Below are 23,398 nucleotides of genomic sequence, written 5' to 3' on the forward strand. Positions count from 1 at the left end.
CTCCTGTCAGCTAAGAACAGGAAACTGAGGCTACAATTCACACAGGCTCACCAAAACTGGACAATAGAAGATTGGAGAAACGTTGCCTGGTCTGATGAGTCTCCATTTCTGCTGACACATTCAGATGCTCGGGTCACAATTTGGCCTCAACAACATGAAAGCATGGATCCATCCTGCCTTGTATCAGCGGTTCAGGGTGGTGGTGGTGGTGTAATGGTGTGGGGGAGATTCTCTTGGCACACTTTGGGTCCATTAGTACCAATTGAGCATGGTGTCAACACCACAGTCTACCTGAGTATTGTTGCTGACCATGTCCATCCCTTTATGACCACAGTGTCTCCATCTTCTGATGGCTACTTCCAGCAGGATAACACACCATGCCATAAAGCTCCAATCATCTCAGACTGGTTTCTTGAACATGACAATGAGTTCACTGTACTCAAAATGGCCTCCACAGTCACCAGAGCTCAATCCAATAGAGCACCTTTGGGATGTGGTGGAACGGGAGATTGGCATCATGGATGTGTAGCCGACAAATCTGCAGCAACTGCGTGATGCTATCATGTCAATATGGAGCAAAATCTCTGAGGGATATTTCCAGTAGCTTGTTGAATCTCTTACATGAAGGATTAAGGCAGCTCTGAAAAAGAAAGGGGTCCAACCTTACTAGTAAGGTATACCTAATAAAGTGGCCGGTGAATGCATATTAACTAGATCACAGTTCATCCCCAGTCCAGTAGAAGGTGCTAAAATCAAACTTAAAAAATCTCGTCTGGCGCAACCGGAGGTGACGCAGAATCAGGAAGTAAACAATAACAATATCACGTGGAGTATCAACGGTGAGGCGATCTCTCAATATAAACTCTAGACCGTGTATTTAAGAAAAACTCAGGAGTTTCTTGTTATCAGCACACTCATGCTTAAGCAAACACACGAAAGGACTTGTGTGACGCGTTAGACTGTGTGTTATTTAAAGAGTTCGCTAATAAGCGCGCACTGAGCGGTGATTCAGGGGTTTTCCGCGCAACTGTGAACGGTTTCTCTTTCACTTCAGGTGGATTTGGTTATTCTGTGGGTTTTAGTGATGGAGGAACAGCACCTCCAGACTCGGCTGATCCATTTACTCCGACAGGACAAAATACAGCTGTGGCTTGAGCCTTACAGGAGCCTCAAAGACCCGGAAGACCGACTGAAGATCATGGTGAGGCGGACAAACAGCTCCAGAACACACACTCGTGTCAGTTTGAGTCTTAATTTAGCCACAACTTTCTGTGTTTACGTCTAATTTTAACACATATTTTGGGCATAACTGTCAACATTGGGATGTAAAAATACGGTATACAATCAAGGTACTATAGTTAGTGGTGAATCTCTCATTTAGATCCACTGTTGAGGTTGATCACAGAGCCGTCACTTCTAAAATCGTAGTAGTAGCCTAGTGGTATTTTGCGCCGACACATAGCCCCGACGTGCTCACGGCGACGCGAGTTCGATTCCCGGCTCTAGGTCCTCTACTGCCCTATCATTTTAAAGGTGAAAAAACTCTAAAAAATAACTATAAAAGAATCCACAGATCTAGAATGAAAGCATTTGATTACTCTAGTAACTGTTTGTGCTCATTTAAGACAAAATTATTTGTGTTTAAAATAAGACACGACAGGATGGACACGTTTACATATTATTAAGTGTGTTCATCTGTTAAAATACACACCCAAATCCCAAAGATCCATTTTGCGTGTACAGAAGCTGATCTGGGATACATGAACTGACTGATTCAGAGGTTGAGATAGGAAGGGTGATGATCGATGCACAGATTTAATGCAAATTAAGTGAATGTGGCTGTTTTTATATTCATTTCAACATGCTTTCAGGCCGGAAATAGAGCGAAAGCATCATTCTCTTGAACGGCTCTTGTAAATTGAGATGAAGCTGGTTTTATATTCGCACATTTAGACTTTCTCCTTAATAATATCACTCAGAAAAGTATTATTTGCAAAGGTTCAATGGTGAAATCATATTAGCAGCCAATGAATATCAAAGTACAACATGGTTTACAATCAAATAAATAGTGCTAATGTTATTTTCAAGTCATATTTACACGTCATTTCAGACCCTATATTCAAATTAGCGTAGTAAATAATACAGGAAACGTTAACTGAAGGAATGTGCGAATATAAAGCCAACTTTACCTCAACCTCTGTTAATTATATCACATTAGAGATCGGCTCTTTGATGCTACTTTCACTGTTCATATAGATTCAAAATATGCTAATTAAACAGCAAAATAGCGGGACAGAATGGTAAAATACAGGAGAATACAGAGAGGTATGATTTTGGGGAAAATGCTTTGACATTTTTCAAATTATCAACAATACACTCTGTTCAGATTGACTCCCCTTTGGTTATGTTTGCGCTGTGTTTGCTTCATTGACTTGCATTATAATCACATGTATTGATTGCAAAGCCATGACAGAATATAATCATGCATCCTTGATTGTTGCTGATTTTCCCTACTGGGATGAGGGACAATGTGTCATTACTGTTGATCATCAGTTGCAGTGCAAAACAAGCTTAGTTTCTGCCTTAAAATCCTCCACTCAGCTCTCAGAACACAGTAAAGTATATTTCTGCACACACACAAACTATAGCATGCTGCTTTACTCCACTGAACTCCATATAAAAGCCAGAAACTCTTCAGCACAGACCGATCTAAAGGGTTAATGCTGACAACTGATGAAAAAACATAACCAAAGGGGAGTCAATCTGAACAGTAGACAAGGGTGAAAGGGGACCTATTATGCAGAACTCACTTCTATAAGGGATTTAAACACAGTTGTGTGGCAGCAGCAGCTCTAATGGTAAATTTTAGATGATCCCCTTTAAACTAAACAGTGTAATATTATTAATCATATCTTCAGGAACTGGCTGAAAAGTATGCATCGGCCATCCAGTTTCCAGTGGAGAAAGTGACATCAGCTTTAGAGAGAATCAGAACAGAGACCAGCCAGAAAGATGAAGGAAATAAAGAGTTTAAGGAGACGTCAGTGGCTACGCTGGTGCTCCATCTGCCCAAAGAAGAAGGAGAGGTGATGGACACATTCATGAACACACTGCCACACACATCAACTGCATAATTATTCATTAACTAAATCTGTTTCTGTTGTCTTCATTATCTAAATCTATTTCTGTTTAAGACAAGGATTAAGAAAGTCAATTTAAAAACCAAACTGGACATCACTACACAAGAGCTAAAGAAACAGTAAGTCAGATCAGCTTTGCATGTATATTATTTTTCTATGACTTCTATGTTAATCTGCTTTGAAACACTCCACATTGTAAAAGCGCTATAGAAATTAAGATGAATTAAACTGAGTAAAGTTGAAAGTTGGGAATTTAATTTACTGGACTCAATACTGCTTAAAATCCCTATAAATCTCAACACATTGATAGAGATAGGCAATAGAAATTAAATGTTTAATGCTTTTTTAAATCAAACTAAATTTGACTTGATGAAACCCTGTAAATGTGATCTTTAGTTTAATATATATACATTTTATTAATATAATAATATATATAATAATATAATCGCTGAAAATATAATCTCAGATCTGTTGAATTTATTTACAGTATTTAAGGCAAGGACATTATAAATAATTAAATTACCTAAAAAATGAACAGTAGCAGTTTTCTCAGTGAATAATTAATTTAATTATAGTATCTAGTTAGTTTGTAAGTCAATACACCCAAAACTATATGAGACTAATTCTGCTGTAAAAAGCCAATATTGATCAATAACGGTGTCGATGTTTGCTACTGTAAATGTTGATTTGTTTGTGTTTAGTTATAAATCTGTTCTGGTTTTTAAGGATAAGTCAGGAGTTTGGATTCGCACACTTCAATCTGATTTTGTCTGGAAAATTACTGTCTTCAGGTAAATGTTGAGTCTTTTCACATTTTATTGTCATCCGGTATCTTTGAGGATATACAGGAGAACAACATATTGCATCTTTTAGTGCAGCACAATTAAACAAATATAGATATTAATATATATATATATATATATATATATATATATATATATATATATATATATATATATATATATATATATATATATATATATAACATAGCAAAGAACTTCAAAATAAAAAGGTTTAAACCTGTAGATATCTGGGATGTTGATGGATATACATGAGGTTTATGCAAATAAGTCAAACAATATACAAACATGATTGTCATGAAGCCATTATAAATGTGTCATAAAGCTTTTTCTAATCACTTTTTCAGTGGAACCAACCCGTCATGACTCTGTCAAATCATTTTTAACAGTGTTAGTAATATTAAATGACAAATTCAGCTTATATCACAGTAGTTGAGCTCAAAAAAAATTAATGACGCTTTATAAAATTCATGACACATTTATAATGCCTTTATGACAATCATGTTTATGACAGATTTATGACAAGTTTTGTTGTCTTGGTAAAAGCAAAAACAGGTTGTGATGTGTTTGTTTGTCAAGTTGTCATAACAAAAATGTCATCTTTGCAGTTGAAATGGCAACCAATGAGCAAATGACACTTAAAATCAATTGACACAGGCATGCACATCTCATTCGCATTCATGTCATGCTCATAAAGGTTTAATGACAGTCTTATGAGCACCCCTTCATGTAAAGCCTTAACATTTATTCTTTGATTCATTCATACTTACCTGTAACCCAACACATGTTTCTGTGTTTCCCAAGAGAGAAAGCTTGATGAGCAGAATGTGAAGAATAACAGTAAGATAATGTTGGTGAAAGGGACTCCTCCGGATGCAAAAGCTGAAATGTACAAAAACGAAGAGGAGAAGCGCAAACAGGAAGAAGAGATTAAGAAAACACAGAAAGGCTTCCAGATCCTGTCTGAGAGAGGTCATGACACATTGAGGAGCTAATATATTCACTTACAATTATTCGCCCTCCTGTGAATTTTTTATTCTTCTTCAAATATTTCCCAAATGACATTTTACAGTGCAAGGAATTTCTCACAGCAGTTCCTATAATACTTTTATGAATTTGCAGACTGTTTACAGTAAAGGACGCCTATTTTACAAAGTGCAAATAATAATATTTCTTTGAAAAAAAAATAATAATTTGACCTGCCTTTTAAAGGTGCAAATTGTAGGATTGACACCTAGTGGTTGACCTATGTGCTGCACTTTATTTATTTATTTAGATGCATGTATGTACGATTGAAGTCAGAATTATTAGCCCCCCCTTTGAATTTCTTTTTTCTTTCTTTTTTTTTTGTTTTTAAATATTTCCCAAATAATATGAGCAAGGAAATTTTCACAGTATGTCTGATAATATTTTTTCTTCTGGAGAAAGTCTTATTTGTTTTTATTTCGGCTAGAATAAAAGCAGTTTATTAATTTTTTAACACCATTTTAAGGTCAATATTATTAGCCCCTTTAAGCTATTTTTTTGATAGTCTACAGAACAAACCAACTTGCCTAATAACCCTAACTTGCCTAGTTAACCTAGTTAAGCCTTTAAATGTCACTTTAAGCTGTATAAAAATATCTAGTCTAATATTATGTACTGACATCATGGCAAAGATAAAATAATTAAGTAATAAGTTATTAGAACTAGAAATAGAGTTATTAAAACTATTGTTTAGAAATCTTCTCTCCATTAAACAGAAATTTGAGAAAAATAAACAGGGGGGCTAATAATTCTGACTTCAACTGTATGTGCGTGTGTATTATTATTATTATTTTTCAGATTTTATTAATCTCTGACAATGGCTACACCCTGACATGGGTTGCCAGATTGAGACAAACAAAAGCGAGTGTGCCTGACAATCAGGACGTACACTCTAAGCTGCTCAGCTAATGTTTACATTTGTAATATTAAATCATTTGCAGATTAAAAACCACCTTGTGTATTTTTAGAACTCTGAATCTAGTCTTCGTTTCAGATGCTAGTTCTGTCCTCCAGCGCGTCTGCATATATTGTGACAGCTCGATTAAATAAAATGCACTGTTATTCACCATGGCCACCCGTGATGCTGAAATATTAGTTAAGCTGCCAATGGTTGGAGTTAGAGAATAAAGAAATAAAGACAGACATGTCAAAACAGCGCACATGTTCAAAGCAGAATAACTGACTTCAGCATTGTTGCTCACATGAGCAAACATGTTCAGTTAGCATGTTTCTGTAAACATTTGATATTTTTTATATAGTAGAAGAGTCTGAAATGTACATACAAAACTTTTGATGCTTTCTCCATCAGATGGGAGTGAAGATCCGTCCACCACGCCGTTCTTAGAGATCGCGGATCAGAAAGGAAATCCACTCCAGATCCCAGACGAAGAGAGGAAGGTGATTCCTGCACATCACTCAGTTTATTTATATCCTGAGGGTTTTACTAAGACCGCAGCTACTTATATTAACATCTGCTATCTGTCATTGATCAGGCTCTGATCCTGGCCATGGGCTTTCATGAGAAAGGTCGAGCTCTGATGAAGAAGAGGGACCACAGTGCTGCTCTTCCTTACCTGGTGCTGGCAGATGAACAGTTCAAGTACGGTTTAAGAAATACTGCTTCATAAATAATAATAATAAGAATAAATTAAACCTCCTGTTCACTTAAGTCAAGTGAATTGTTTTTTAGAGTATCTTGACTGTAAAAATGTAATCATCAATACATAAACGCACTGTAACAGACACCAGTTTGCACAAGACACTTTCTTAAAAATAGCTGAATATTTCTATAAAAACATGGTGCATTTCTGAAGTGTGCCTCACACAGGTGAGTGGGCTTGACAAACCACCCATATAAACACACACTCTCTCTCTTCATATCCACCGGACACTTTTCTTTAACTCCATCTTACAAGGACTCAATAAGAAAAGCATTGTTTACCTGTGAATGTAGCACAAATGAACTGTTTATCAACCTTAAATAGCTCTTTAGCACAATATTGTTCTGTCTTATGTAAAAGTATTGTATAGTTATGAGTATAGTATGTATACGGTGTATTTAAAGGGCACATAGTTTACCTGTTTTTGATGATTTAATATTAATATTCTGGTTGTTCTGAGTGTGCCAGTTTAGGTTCAGTTTAAAACACAATTCAGATTGTTTTATTATAATGTGTTAAAAAGTGTCATGTTGGGGGTGTGTCCACAGCTCGCTGATTTAGGGGTGTGTTGCTTCACATGTAAATTAGTTTCGGCTTCCCGCCCAACGTAACAAGGGGGCGGAGCCATGAGCTCACCTGCTCTGCGTTTGCAACACAGACAGGCAGACTGAGAGGAGCAGGAGTGAGAGGATCAGCATTCAGTCGTACATGTACAACTCTGACACAGACCAAGCAGAGAGTACAAAATCATGTGTCTTTGTACAGTTTTACAGCCAACTGTGTGCTAGTTTTGAGTGCTGAGCTTGTACACAGAAACTAATAACCACGCACACTGAATTAACTTTGACTGAGGCACCGGATGCGCCGCTCGAAGCCGTGACACGGCACACCAGACACTCTCTGAGGTGCGGCAGAAACATGAAGTGTCCCGAATCGTCGCGCCACGCATTTTTGAATTCTAAACATAGGTTTCTACAGCGGTCCGCGGTGCCCAGCCGTCGACTTGAGTGTACCCTGATAGAAACCTGTTTAGCATTCTAAAACGCATGCTAGTTAAGATCACAGGGAGCTTCTGGGATCACGAGAAATGCAAACAGCGGAAGTATAAGCTAGACTCAATGAGAAGTACACATGTTTGCAAACCTACCTAAAGATACAACTAATAATTCCGATTAGAGCGATAATGTGGAGAATATTGATCTTGTGTTGAGCCCAATGAGCCTTGCATCTAAAAATAGAGCTAGCGTGTTCATTTAGTGATATCGCTTCGACTCACGCTGAAAATGGCGGACGTGAATCAACAAACTGAGGATATGATTACGCGCCTGTCAATCAATATTAGTGGGCGGGGGGACCGCTCTCCTACGTAAAGTTGCGGTCAGTCTGAAAACCGCTCCAGTTGGTCCACCATTTTTATGTTGTTAAATTAAAAAAAGCACTGGGTGTGTTTATATCAGCCCAATATGACGCTCTATACACCATACATGCACATATGTCTGTCCAAACAGCTTGAAAAGTAGATTTTTTACCATAGGTGCCCTTTAAAGTTAGTAGTTAGATTACCGCTCCAGTATGTTATGTATAGGTTTCCAATAGCTCTTACATCTAGTGTTGTGTTGCATATTTATGCCTATGTTTAGTTATGTAGCACTGTGTGTCCTGCAAGACACGATATTTCACTTGACTTTGTCCACACATACAGCAGAATCACAATAACTTGGCTAAATATATGCATGAAATAAGGCAGTCACTGTGTATCAATAAGTCTTGCGTTTGTGATCTGCAGGAAGTGTAACTCTGCGATTCTGCACACGGTGGACAATTATGCGGTTCTGCAGCTGGATGTGGTGTGGTGTTACCAGGCTCTGGGGCAGCTGGAGTGTCTGAATGATGCCCAGCAGAGGCTGGAGAAAGCAGATCAGTGTTTCCAGAGGTGTTATGGAGAGAAGCAGAGCCGCCTGCAACAGATTAAGGTAATAAACAGTAGGGCTGTGCAATTAATCGGAAATCCGGTTTCGATTTAGGCTTCTAATGATAATGAAAAAGCATTAATCGAGATAAACAATTATTGCATCATGTACTGCCCCCTTTCCTGTTGTACACATTTGTTGTTCTGCAAAGCTCAGCTTCATGCGGTCAGCATTCGGTCTCATTCGCACACTGAGGGCGCACTCACACTATGCTATCCGAACCATGCCAGTTTCCCGGATCATTTGAGAAGTGCGAGTGCTCTGAATCGGGCTCAGGCATGGTTCACTTGGCCAGCCCTGGCCCGGTTGGAAGAGGTGTGTCCAGTTAAAAACGCACCAAAGCCTGAAACTGAAAGTGAGACGTGAGTTTTAAGGAACTGTTTCATATGTGTTTATTAATCATTCTTACTGTTCAATGAATGCTAACTGTCGTAGTTTATTAAAGACACAAACCTCTCACTGCACGATAGCTGCACCATCAGCAAACCTAATTCCTGCAGCACCAGGACTGTTCGTTTATGAGCGTCAAAGTGGCTGATCTCCTCAAAATATTTGACTGCGTGTCGTTGCATATCAAATGACTTAAAGAGCCCATCTTATGGGTTTTTGAAAATGCTCTTCCATGTAGTGTGTAACACAGCTCTAAGTGAAGTGAAATGTCCTGCTAAGGCTTAAATCTGTAAGTGTACAGTGTTTAAAACTATTGATTCATCTATAAAAGAGTCGACTCATAGTGCTTCAAACGAGTCGTCTTGATAACGAGTCATTAGGTGTTTCGTGATGACGCAGCTACGAAACACAAGTAGTTGCACACGCAAACCCGGGAGATTTGAAACCTGCGGCCCCGCCCACTAACAGAAAAAAAGTCTCACACACACACACACACACACAGAGACACACACAGACACCGGTGGAATGAAGTCACGCTGTGCAGATAGATATTATTGGCCGTCTAATCAAAGATGAAACCTCAGCAATATAGCCCAGCCTTGAGCAGATCGAGTGCTTCTGGAAACTACCTGCTTACAAAGAAGACTTCATCGGTTTGTTAAAGGAAGGATCAGTAAAGACTGTCAGAACATGGATCATTGCATCATGGATCAGTTTCTTACCCCATTTCACCAGTGTAAGTACGTGCGATTAAAACTTGCCTCGTTTACTCTAGCTTGCACATGATGTATTTAGTTGTGTTTTGTTTCTTGTAACCGTGTGTGCTGTATCAGGTTAACTCTTTATATTCTTGATGTATGGGGGTGTCGCAGACGCCGCTATGGACGGGCCGGCCCTGTGTGTGTGTGTGTGAAAAGAGCAGGTAGTCTGTGATGGGCTAGGAGATCTCCTTGCCAGTTCTTGGACTTTTTGCTCAATAAAATAGTTAGTCGTCAGTATTTTCTAGTCCATCGTCTGTGTTTACATTCACCCACTGGCAGCCAAAATCCACTATGAAGCGTGTGTGCACTGTGACTTTTATATTGTAGATTAGCAGCTGGGCATTTCACTCTGTCTCGCCCTGAAGCCTGTCAGTGTCGTCGACCAATCGCAGCAGGTTGTCATCGGTCCAATCAGCGCAGATTAGCTTCGCGCTGAGGAGGGGTTTGGGAACAAATGAATCGCTGAAAGATTTATATGGGAGTCGCTGGGATAATTAGGTAAAAATAAATGCAGATTATAAGACCATCAAAGTGTTTTATGACCTTGCATGCATATTAGACTGTTGTTGGAGACCCTTACAACCTAAATATGACCCTATTTAATCTATAATATGGGCTCTTTAAACGACGCTATAACTAAAGAAATCTCCACTATGCTGAGCGAGAGCGCTTCTGAACTGCGCATCATTGATGACGTAAGCTTGCCCAGGCCCGAATGTAATATAAGTGGGGGCCGTCGGGGGAGACGGGAGGGGGGACAAGCGTGCTTTGACCCGGTTCAAGGCAACTGTACATAGTGTGAGTACACCATGAGACAAGCCGAGCACACACATCTAAAGTCATCTTAACGGGAGCGCTTTAATGGTCAAATATTTGGCAAAACACAGAGTTTAGAGATTATTCATATTAACCCTCATTTGTGTAATAAACACACGAGTTGAGAATCAAAAGAGATGTAAAAGAGAAAGCATTAAAGCGACAGCGCGCAATATTCCTGCTGCCGCCTGTTTTCAGCATTATTAATCAAACAACAAGAGAAGAAAATCCCTCACTGCTCTTGACTGAAGGACTTTTGTTGATAAAGTGTTTTTCTTACAGTGAAGATGCTTAATGCGCAGTTTGTTTCATATTTTTATTCTGTTGTATTTATTTCTCTTTCCTTTACAGGGAGGAAAATAACTGCATATATGCAGTTGAATTATTAGCGACCCTTTTCTCCCCAATTTCTGTTTAATGGAAAGATTTTTTTCAACCCATTTCTGAACATAATAGTTTTAATAACTCATCTCTAATAACTGATTTATTTTCTCTTTGCTATGATGACAGTAAATAATATTAGACTAGATATTCTTCAAAATGCAAGCAGTCAGATTAAAGTGTGAATCAAAGGCTTAATTAGGGTAATTAGGAAGTCACTGTATAACAGTAGTTTCTGTTGCAGACAATCAAAAATAGTAGGCTAATAATATTGACCTTAAAATAGGTTTCAAAATATTTAAACTTCCTTTTATTCTAGCTGAAATAAAACAAGTAAGACTTTCTCCAGAAGAAAAAATATTATAGGGAATACTGTTAAAATTCCTTGCTCTGTTAAACTTCATCTGGGAAATATTTATTGACTGGACTAATAATTTTGACTTCCACTGATAATCGTTTTGAATAATCGTGATTACAATTATGACCAAAATAATCGTGATAATGATTTTTCCAAAAATCGAGCAGCCCTAACACACACATTACAAGCTCCTCAAATATACATAAATATATAAACACAGTTGAGATGTGAAATATTTATTCTTTTGCAAATATTTCTCAAGGAATATTTAAATTCATGGAAAGGAAAATGTTTACCGTAAATCCTATAAAAAGCAGTTTTTAATTGTTTTAAACCCATTTTTAAGGGCACCTATGGTAAAAAATCTACTTTTCAAGCTGTTTGGACAGACATATGTGCATGTATGGTGTATAGAGCGTCATATTGGGGTGATATAAACACACCCAGTGCTTTTTTTTTTCAATTTAACAACATAAAAAACGGTGGACCAATTGGAGCGGTTTTCAAACCGACCGCAACTTTACGTAGGAGAGCAGTCCCCCCGCCCACAAATATTGATTGACAGGCGCGTCATCATATCCTCAGTTTGTTGATTCACGTCCGCCATTTTCAGCGTGAGTCGAAGCGATATCACTAAAGGAACACCCTAGCTCTATGTTTAGATGCAGGGCTCATTGGGCTCAACACAAGATCAATATTCTCCACATTATCGCTCTAATCGGAATTATTGGTTGTATCTTTAGGTAGGTTTGCAAACATGTGTACTTCTCATTGAGTCTACCTTATACTTCAGCCGTTTGCATTTCTCGTGATCCCAGAAGCTCCCTGTGATCTTAACTAGCATGCGTTTTACAATTCTAAACATCGGTTTCTATCAGGGTACACTCAAGTCGACGGCTGGGCGCCGTGGACCGCTGCAGAAACCTGTTTAGAATTCAAAAATGCGTGGCGCGACGATTCGGGACACTTCATGTTTCTGCCGCGCCACAGAGAGTGTCTGGTGTGCCGTGTCGCGGCTTCGAGCGGCGCATCCGGTGCCTCAGTCAAAGTTAATTCAGTGTGTGTGGTTATTAGTTTCTGTGTACAAGCTCGGCACTTGAAACTAGCACACAGTTGGCTGTAAATCTGTACAAAGACACAAATGATTTTGTACTCTCTGCTTGGTCTGTGTCCGGGTCGTACATGTACGACTGAATGCTAAACCTCTCACTCCAGCTCGTTCTCGCAGTCTGCCTGTCAGACTCTGTTGCAAACACAGAGCGGGTGAGCTCATGGCTCCGCCCCCTTGTTACGTTGGGCGGGAAGCCGAAACTAATTTACATGTGAAGCAACACACCCCTAAATCAGCGAGCTGTGGACACGCCCCCAACATGACACTTTAACACATTATAATTAAACAATCTGAATTGTGTTTTAAACTGAACCTAAACTGGCACACTCAGAACAACCAGAATATTAATATTACATCATTAAAAAGAGGTAAACTATGTGCCCTTTAAGGTCAATATTATTAGCCCCCTTAAGCTATATTAGTTTTGGATTGTCTCCGGAATAAACTGTTATACAATGACTTGTCTAATTACCCTAACTTTACCCTAATTAACCTAGTTAAGCCTTTAAATGTCACTTTAAGCTGTTTAGAAGTGTCTTGAAGAATATCTAGTCTAATATTATTTACTGTCATCATGACAAAGATAAAATAAATCAGTTATTAGAAAAGATGAATCGATTATTGAAATAATCAATAGCTACAGGCCTAGTGTTGACTGTGTCTGTGATTCTTGCTCTCAGGGACACACCGGAGGAGAAGAAGTGCTGTTTCTGAGGCTCCGTATACTGCAGACCCTGCAGACGTACATCGAAGGCCACAAGAACCAGGCGCGTGAGAAACTCGGAGAGGTAAATATCCTCATTGTGCACTGATGGATTCATCATAAACACTAAGGCTGCACAATATATGGTTTCAGCATTGATATCATTGACAATAATCACATTGCAGAATTTGCAATGTTGAGTCTGAATTATAATTCATCATTTGCATGTGTTTTGAAGCCTGAGACTGTATGAGGATTTTAAAAGCATTCAGGTCTAAGAAATTGTACCTTTTGTAACATTAATAACGATTGACTTATTAATTTATTCATTTATTTTTTCTTTTCTTTTCGGCTTAGTCCCATTATTAATCCGAGGTCGCCACAGCGAAATGAACCCCCAACTTATCCAGCATATGTTTTTTACGCAGCGGATGCCCTTCCAGCTGCAACCCATCTCTGGGAAACATCCATATACACTCATTAACGATTGATTTAATTGAATTATTTATAAAACAAAGACTATGCAGTATTATTTTACATTTAATTATTCCTCGGGAAACAATAAAAGCACTGTTTATTTCACTTGTATTTTTATCTTTACTGTATTTATCTATGCTTACATATTGTTTGTTATACTTTATGCAGACACACTTACATATAGATCCATCCCAATCAATCTAAAATTATATTCTATATTATATTCTTTTCAAATATTTATTTAAAGTTGTATTCATATATATATATATATATATATATATGCATATATCTATATCTCTATCTATATCTATCTGTATATCCATCTATATCTATCTGTATATCCATCTATCCATCTATATATCTATCTATCTATCTATCTATCTATCTATCTATCTATCTATCTATCTATCTATCTATCTATCTATCTATCTATCTATCTATCTATATATATATATATATATATATATATATATATATATATATAAATCACAGAAAAACTAAATATTGGGATGTAAAATTTTTCCAATATCATGCAGCCCTAATAAAAACAATTAATATTTTTATTTGTGCTTATGGCAGCCAAAGGGGACCTATTATATAAACAGTGTTTTATAGTTTTCAGGGCTGCAAATAGTGTTCAGGTACAGAATGTAAATCACATGTAAAATAACGCTGCAAATGTCTTCACTGTAAAAATAATTCAATAAAACTATTCTTTCGTATAGTTACAAATGGTACAATTTCTTGTGCCTGAATACTTGAACTCTGTCAGGCCTTAACAGCGTGCAAATGAAAAATGTATATTGTGCATCCCTACTATGAATATTCGGTCTGAAATCTCATGTATGACTTCAAAACAACATTACCTCCATTTAATTGACTGTAAACAATGTTGTACTTTGATAGTCATTGGCTGCTAATATGATTTCACTATTTAGAATTAGCAAAGAATACATATCTAACAGTATGTTGAGGAAAAAGTCTTAATGTTCAAATATAAAACCAACTTTACCTCAATGTCAAGTCAGTGTGAAAGTGGTACAAGTACAAATGTATAGCATTAGCTCCATCATAGAAGTTAAAACATTCAATAAAGAAACCCACAGGCAAAATATGAATTCAACAATATATTTTTAAGAATATGCATGCCAATACATTCACCATACAACAAACACTCTAATAATATAGATTGAGGTGAAATTGGCTTTATTATTCACACTTTCTTCTTAATATAACTTAAGTATTGTTTGCAAATTCTAAATAGGTAAATCACATTGCCAGCCAATGACTATGAAAGTACAACATTGTTGACAGTCAATTAAATATTGCTTATGTTATTTTGAAGTCATATTTACACGCCATTTCAGACCCAATATTCAAAGCAGCATGGTAAACAATATAAATATAGCTGTCACTGGTCAAAAATGAACAAATGTGCGAATATAAAAACAACTTTACCTCAATATAAGGTTAATATGGCCTGACACAAATATTTTCAATACCGCAACTACAAAATAGTGACAAACAATGAACAAAGTATCATCACAAAAGCTTAAAAACCACATAAATAAGCAGTAATCGAATGAAAATCAGTGAAAATAATGTTGGGAAATCCAGTTATTTACTCACGTGTTTGATTTCCTCATTAAATCTTCATTTTCTGTTCGCAGTCGCGTAATATAATCCATTTGTGAAGGCTGTGGAAATGAGTAATTTGGCAAAAACAATTCGTATATTGTACAGAGCCAATTAACGATTACTGTTGAATAAAATGATCAAATCATCGACAAAATAACAATACAACTGAGCTTGCCGCCATTACTCTTAAAGCCTCTTCTTCGTCTACTGGAGCACACTTCCGATCGCTCACCTGCTGTCATTAGCGCCACCTGTGCTTGTGGAAGAAATCACTCTTTCAGAAATTGCTTATACTGTGCCCTAAAAGCAGGCCCGGATTAAGACTTCAGAGGCCCCTGGGCATGTCTTGTAGGGCCCCCTACTCGGCCGCACCCCTGTATTTGAATTAAAAAATAAGATATATATATCTAATTAAAATTAATCTATAATGTATTGCTCGCATTATTAAAATAAATGATACACAGTACAGATATTTCTAATCTACAATGATTTAACTTATTTTTAAAGCATTTAAAGCACAAAAAACACTAATAAAACTAGTGAAAATAATGGATTTTAATAAACTTGTTCCAGTTCACTGAAGCAGTACTGAAATATATATATATTTATATATATATATATTAGGGTATTTTTATTGTGTAACTTCTACAAACGTATAATGCACATGATTTAGATATAACACCTCTCCAATCCAGTTCTATGAGTCTTCCATTATGCACACACTTATTAATGATTCCTACTTGTCTTCCTCGTGATGAAGAGTAGGCAAAATCTGATATGTAGTGGGGGGGGAAAGAATAACGTGTTCATCTAGCGCTGGATTTAAAACGGGTTCATGATCGATCGCATCAAAACATGTTGCTATGCGCTTTTAATGACTCAACTAGTTTATTCCAATGAGGTGCGCTATTTGCACTTAGCTAAAATAGACACTCCAAAATCAGCATTCCCCCCTTCGCAGGGGCCCTAATTGCGCACAGGCCTGTGCCCATAATGCCTATTGGTTAATCCGGCCCTGCCTACAACTATGTATTGATTTTGTGAATGAATCCTCTTGAGTATGAAAAATAGGTAAGCTTTGGGAAACTTTGGGGGTACATTTTTCCAGTGATTCCCCTTATTTTGTATTTTATCATGAGGTTTACACTGCATTTATGGACTGATTAGCTTGTCTGGTGGTAGACTATCATAATGATGCAATCTTTTCACTTTCCTTACTTTATTTACCTTCTCTTTGCAAATGAATTACTTTGAATGAAGAACAAATGGATCATTTCAGGTGCATGGGCTTGCTAGGTGTTTCTTCTAATAATTTAGCATTTTTTGTGTTTGTAAAAGAACAATTATTCAAATAAATCTGCAAAAATACATTGTTATCAATTATTAACTACAACTTAATCAATACAGTTTTGGCAGCTGAAATAAAATTAAAAATAATATTACATGAAAAGCTTTAACTTATAAAACTTGCATGTTGAAGCATTGCTTTGGCATCTAATAACATAAATTGAAATTAAACTGAATTAGTAATAAATTAACTACTATGGAAAATAAATCAATACTACCATAGCACCTGGATGAAAGACAAGACTATATTTACTACAACTTAAGAAAATCTAAATCTAAATATTCATGCATTCATTTTCCTTCGGCTTAGTGCCTTATTTATCAAGGGTCACCACAGAGGAATGAACCACCAACTATTCCAGCATATGTTTTACACAGCGGATGCTCTTCCAGCTGCAACCCAATACTGGGAAACACCCATACACACACACTCATACACTAAGGCCAATTTAGTTGATCAATTCCCCTATAGCGCATGTGTTTGGACTGTTGGGGAAACCGGAGCACCCGGAGGAAACCCACACCAACACTGGGAGAACATGCAAACTCTACACAGAAACACCAACTGACCTGGCTGTGACTCAAACCAGTGACCTTCTTGCTGTGAGGCCACAGTGCTAACCACTGAGCCACCATGCCATCACAAATACTAAACACAAAACTAAATACAGCTGTTCCTACTTTTTCTCTCTTCAAAGACTACATGGAGAATCTCGAGCAGCAGAAATCAACCTTTAGTCTCTGTTTCTAGAAGGATTAATGCATGTCAGACTATTGTGAACTTGTGTTGTGTATCAGTTTGTAAATGATGACACTGTCTGTACGTTAGGTGGAGCGTCTGTACGCTGAGTTGAGTCTGGACCCACAGAAGCTCCAGCAGCTCAAGGAGCTGGGTTTCTCCGAGCAGGAGGCTCGTCTTGGTCTGAGAGCCTGTAGAGGAGACGTTTCTGCGGCCGCGCTGCTCATCACAGAGAGAAAGAAGGTGGAGATCCAACCACACACTAACTGTATACACGTGTGCACTATTCTACGCCATATTTATAGGATAAACACTATAAGATTCAGGCTGAAGATTGTAAATAGCATAAGTGCACTTTATTCCTTGATGATGTAATTATTCAAATGAGGAAGGGGAAGGGGAGGAGCTATCAGGGTCTAAGCAGAAGAGGACGAGCTATCGGGCTCTAAACAGAAGAGGAGGAGCTATCGGGCTCTAAACAGAAGGGGAGGAGCTATCGGGCTCTAAGCAGAAGGGGAGGAGCTATCGGGGTCTAAGCAGAAGAGGAGTAGCTATCGGGCTCTAAACAGAAGAGGAGGAGCGATCGGGCTCTAAACAGAAAGGGAGGAGCTATCGGGCTTTAAGCAGAAGGGGAGGAGTTATCATGCTCTAATCAACAGGGGAGGAGCTATCTGGTTCTAAATCTGTCTCTAAGAAGAGAAGGAACTATTGGACTCTAAGGGGGAAGGGGAGGAGCTATTAGGCTCTAAGTGAAAGGGGAGGAGCTATCGGGCTCTAATGGGAAGGGTAGGAGCTATTAAGCGGCGCTGCGAAAAGGGGCGGGATTAAACAAGATGATTAGACATTAAAAAAAGCCAGCGATTGGTCCATGTTTTAAATTTCTGTCCAGAGAGGTCATGTTTTGATCTTCGATTGGTCTCATGGTTGCTATCAGGCACTAAGGGGAGGGGGACAAGCTATTGGGATCTACGTTGAGGGGGAGGAATTATCAGGCTTTAAGCAGAAGGGGAGGAGCTATCGGGCTCTAAGCAGAAGGGGAGGAGCTATCGGGCTCTAAGCAGAAGGGGAGGAGCTATCGGGCTCTAAGCAGAGGGGCTATCGAGTGCTTAGTGCAAGGAAAGGAGCTATTGGGCACTAAACTTATACACTACACAGTTGAGTGTGTAAGTGAATAAGTGCATAGTGTATAGTAGATCATTTGGGATGCAAGTGCAGAATTGACCCTGTGTGTGTGTATTTCTGTGTGATCAGGAGAAGCAGGCGATGAAGCTGAAAGAGCAGGATAAGAGGAGACGGCGCCTGCAGGACATCAACATTCTGGTGGAGCTGGGCTTCGGGAGGAGAGACGCACAGAGAGCCCTGCATCAGGCCAGAGGAGATGTGGACAAGGCCTATGGGGTCAGAGGAACACACACACACACACACACACACACACACACACACACACACATACAGCTAAGAAATCAAACATGGAGATGCACACTGTAAATCTCCATCTTTATGCATGTTTATTATTAAATGGATTCTTTATTGTTATTGTTTGTCTGAATGATTGACAGTTTTGAATGATTGATGGGTCTGAATTGTAAGAATGGGTTTTAACCACATTTTAACTGGAGTTCTGCTGAATGTCTTAAAAGTTATCAGTATTGATGGTAAAAAGCTGTACATTTTAGTCGAACCATTCCTCTGCAATCTTACACCAAAAACAGAAATAAGGGCAGTATTAATAGCTATAAATATGGGAGAGTATCATGTGATTGTATTGTATTACAATATGGAGCAATTAAATGTTAATGTTAAATCAAAAGTAATTCACAAATACTTGATAATGAATTAATTTAATGACAATAATTCTCCATGGGTACAACTGAATTAATTACAAAATAACTGTATAAAATGAAAAGTATGATATTATAAAAACATGATAATAATTGTACCCAGCTTAAATGTTAAAATAAAGTTACCAGAGGTAGAAGGAGAGACAAAGAGAGTAAGTAGGCCTCAAAGAGCCAGAGAAGATAGACTCCAGATCAGAAGAGGAGCAGGAAAAGAACAGCCCAGGAAAAGAGACAGAGCAAAGTTTACCACCTATTTTGTCTCTTTCTTGACCATGTGACCAAAGCCCAAATACTGAGACATACAAACTGTGTGAACACATCATAAAACCCCCAAAGTCCACACACCAGGCCCTGATCTTATCAGTATTTGCCTTTAGAATTTGTGTGAGCCGCCTGTGGTGAAAAAAGACATTGTTTTGCCATATAAACAAACGCATATGATCATTTAGACCAGGGGTCACCAATCACGGTCCTGGAGGGCCGGTGTCCCTGCAGGGTTTAGCTCCAACTTGCCTCAACACACCTGCTTGTATGTTTCAAGTATACCTAGTAAGACCTTGATTAGCTTGTTCAGGTGTGTTTGATTAGGGTTGGAGCTAAAATCTGCAGGACACCGGCCCTCCAGGAACAAGTTTGGTGACCCCTGATTTAGACTCTTACAGAATGATTGACAGTTCTGAATGCTCTTCTGCAGATTCTGCTGGATGGAGCTGATGCTCAAAAATCTGATCGAGATAAAAAACTGAATGAGGTGAGTTTCTGCTTCTCACATGGGATATTCAAATCCCGATCATCACATGTGTATCTGTGTGACATATTAGGACACAAACATGTGTAATGTGATGGGTATGAATGCTGAGGATGTTGCTGATGTGCCCAATTCTGAAAAAGTTTAGAAATCAGACAGAATTTGCTTTATTTTTTTCAGAAAGTATAAATTTCCTGCAAGGGTTAGGGAGATGAATAGCAATTACAGTTTTTACAGTAGAAAACAATGGAATGTCCCCACAAATCACATAAACAAACCTGTGTGTGTGTGTGTGTCCTGCAGCTGCTGTCGCTGGGCTTCCAGGAGGACATGGCGGACTCTGCACTGAGGATGACGGGAGATGATGTTCAACAGGCCACAGTGATGCTGCTGGAGAACCAGGGAGTGATTCCTGCTGACCTTCAGTCTCCTTCACCTCCATCATCATCATCAGAAGAGCCCAGCACATCCTCCGAATCCACCGGTCAGAGTTTATACACACACACACACGCACACATCAGCAGAGGAACAGCACAGTTCTGCTTCAATACTGCACTGCACACAACATTATGGGGACATAGCAGAGTTCAGAAGAGGACAGATGGTGTCTTTGTGATTATCAAGAGCCGCAGTATCCAGGCTATTGTTAGCAAACCACCACCAAGAAGAAGAACCACATCCACCAGGAGGAGCTGTAGATGCCATAGGAAGCTGTCTGAAAGGGATGTCCGGCTTTATCCAAAAAAACCCCATAAAACCACAGCTGCCCGACTCACTGCAGAATGAAGTGTGCAGCTCAACTCTCCTGTTTCCAGCAGAACTGTTGGTCTGGAGCTCCACCGGGTCAATATACACGACCAGCTACTATAGCCAAACCTCTGCTCACTCGTGCCAATGCCAAAAGCCAGTTTCAATGGTGCCAGCAGCCAATATCTTGTGCTGTGGACAATGTGAAGCATGTATTGTCCTCTGATGAGTCCACCTTCACTGCCTTTCCCACATGTGGGAGAGTTACGGTGTGGAGAAGCCCCAAAGAAGCGTCCAACCCAGACTGCTGATGCAGAGTGAAGCATGAGGGGGATCAGTGATGGTTTGGGCTGCAATATCATGGCATTCCCCAGGCCCAATACTGGTGCTAGATGGGCGCTGGGTCACTGCCAAGGACTACCCAACCATTCTGGAGGAACATGTGACCCAATGGGTTAATGATTATATCCTGAAAGTGGTGCCGTGTATCATGATGATGGTGCACCAGTACACTCAGCAAGATTGGTGACAGAGTGGTTTGATGGACATGAAAGTGAAGAACATCTCCCATGGCCTGCACAGTACCCAGATCCTAATATTATTGACACATTTCTATTGTATTCCCTGCTATTTGCATGTGTTGTGAAGATTTGCAGTGTGTTGTCTTAATGTGTTTGTGTTGTGAGGATTTGCAATGTGTTTGCTGCCAAACTGATGAGGATCTTCTCTTAATTAGCTGGGGTTTTCTTGAATTGCAGCTCTCTCTGCCACCATTTGCATTATAAAAGTCAACTATTTGGGGTCCTCTGGTTGAGTTGCGTTAGGAAAGGAAAAGGAAAGCGTTATTATTATTATTATTTGCACCTGTAAATGCTGGTGTCTGTATTTCAGGCTCCAGTCGTCAAGATGAGGATCTGCTGGTGAACGAGCTGTTGGAGGATATTCCCAAACACGAGGAGGATTATCTGGACCTGACGCTGGACGAGGAGAAAGAGCTGATGGAGAAGATCAGATCCAGCCTGGAGAAGCAGAACTAGAGGAAAACACGGCTTTATTCTCATTATTCACATTTATAGAGTCATATACAGGCACATCTGTTCAATGATGCAGATTTGTTTACTTCATGATTCGGTCAAAGGGAGTTCATTTAGTTTTGGTTTGGATGATTCATGATTCACTTTGGTTGAAGTGATTCACTGAGTTTTACTGATTCAAATGTTGAGTTTATTTGTTGATTGTGCAATAAAGTTGAATATTGACATAAATCTGTGGCGTAATATAATTTTTAATGAGGCTGAATTATGCAGTTTTTTAAATATGCACACTAGAAATGTAACATTGAAGTCAGTAGTTTTTTATGTTAACAACAATAGCAATGCTTTGAATCAGTGAATCAGACTCAACATGAGATTCTATAAGGATATTAAAATAAGCATGCGATTTTTGGATTCATCATATTTTTAATATGTATTTAGAAGATGCACTGGTAAATGTTGAATCGTGATTAATAAATGCTGTACTAGTTTTGTTTAGTTTTTTTGTTAGTAAATACACTCAATATCATTAACTAATGAAATCTTACTGTATAGAGCGTCTGTTTCATTAGGTTTTGGGTATAAAAATAACAATGGCAATGCTTTAAATCGGTGATATTGATATTAAAATATCATTATAGTTATGCATGACATTTCTAGATTAATAATATAAATTTTACATTTAAATATGTTTGTGAAATCACTCTGATATAAGGAAACGACACATTTCAGCCCATATTTGACTCTAAATCTTGTGGAAAATTGTAGATTTTGTTAAACATTACAAAATAGTGGATTCATGTATATGTTACAGTAATAAAACATAACTCCTACAGTAATGACTCAATTAATTTGCAGTTTTACAGGCTAAAACTAAAGGATAAAATATTTGTGCTTTTACAGGAATAATTATTGTTATTATTGGTAATTATTATTGTAATTAATGTTATAATTATGATAATTTTAGTCTTTTCTGACCAAAAGGTTTGCATTTATTTGACCAAAACATTAAGAATGTTATATATTCATATATTTTCTTAATATATATTATTTTTTAAATATAAATATTTATAAAATAATATTAGTAATATAAGTCTATTATAAAAAAGCAAATATTATAATAATTAATACAACTGGTTTTTATGCGAATTATGATTTTAGTAATTATTATTGTAATTATTGTTATAATTATGATCATTTTAGTCTTTTCTGATCAAAAAGGTTGCATTTATTGGACCAAAATATTATATATATATATATATATATATATATATATATATATATATATATATATATATATATTGTATTATTATAAATAAAATTGTTTTAAATTAAATATTTGTATTAATAAATAATCATATTATTTATTATGAAATTATTTAAATAATATTTTTAAGTATTTTATTATATTCGTAAAATAATAATAATAATGTTATAAAAATAAACAATATAATAATTAATTAAATTGGTTTCTACGCAAATATAGTGTAATTTATAGCTGTGAACATTATTAACATTACTCCAATCTTTAGTGATTTACATGATTCTTCAGAAATCAGTATATGATGATTCAATGATCGAGAGACATTTCTTATTACCACATCAGCATTGAAAACTGTTGCATTGCATTAATAATTTGAGCTGCTTCCTTAATTTGTAATAAATTATCAGCATTTACAGATGAATAATTTCAAAAGAACAGTATTTATT

At 37.6% G+C, this 23,398-nt stretch overlaps 1 protein-coding gene across 2 annotated transcripts; it reads left to right on the top strand.

The window, feature by feature from the left end:
- Nucleotides 1-789: 789 nt before the first annotated feature.
- Nucleotides 790-21,919, top strand: nub1 (negative regulator of ubiquitin-like proteins 1). Of its 2 annotated transcripts, XM_056450933.1 has the most exons (15): nt 790-839; nt 1,055-1,201; nt 2,919-3,086; nt 3,195-3,259; nt 3,867-3,931; nt 4,745-4,912; nt 6,276-6,364; nt 6,460-6,566; nt 8,414-8,600; nt 13,095-13,202; nt 17,409-17,561; nt 18,570-18,716; nt 19,854-19,910; nt 20,211-20,391; nt 21,546-21,919. In XM_056450933.1, exons 2-15 carry the CDS (start codon nt 1,085-1,087, stop codon nt 21,689-21,691), a joined length of 1,758 nt encoding a protein of 585 aa, XP_056306908.1. In that variant the 5' UTR covers nt 790-839; nt 1,055-1,084; the 3' UTR covers nt 21,692-21,919. The 2 variants fall into 2 exon arrangements, with proteins under 2 accessions (XP_056306908.1, XP_056306907.1); XM_056450932.1 differs by having other exon boundaries at nt 808-1,201.
- Nucleotides 21,920-23,398: the final 1,479 nt, after the last annotated feature.

The sequence above is a fragment of the Danio aesculapii genome, chromosome 24 (assembly GCF_903798145.1).
Source record: "Danio aesculapii chromosome 24, fDanAes4.1, whole genome shotgun sequence".
NCBI classification, from domain to species: Eukaryota; Metazoa; Chordata; class Actinopteri; order Cypriniformes; family Danionidae; genus Danio; species Danio aesculapii.

Excerpts from the sequence above, each read along its gene's own strand:
- nub1 (XM_056450933.1), top strand. The coding sequence starts at position 1,085 with ATGGAGGAACAGCACCTCCAGACTCGGCTGATCCATTTACTCCGACAG. Across the intron at positions 3,087-3,194 it reads TGCCCAAAGAAGAAGGAGAG|ACAAGGATTAAGAAAGTCAA; the intron begins GTGATGGACACA and ends TTTCTGTTTAAG. Across the intron at positions 6,567-8,413 it reads CTGGCAGATGAACAGTTCAA|GAAGTGTAACTCTGCGATTC; the intron begins GTACGGTTTAAG and ends TGTGATCTGCAG.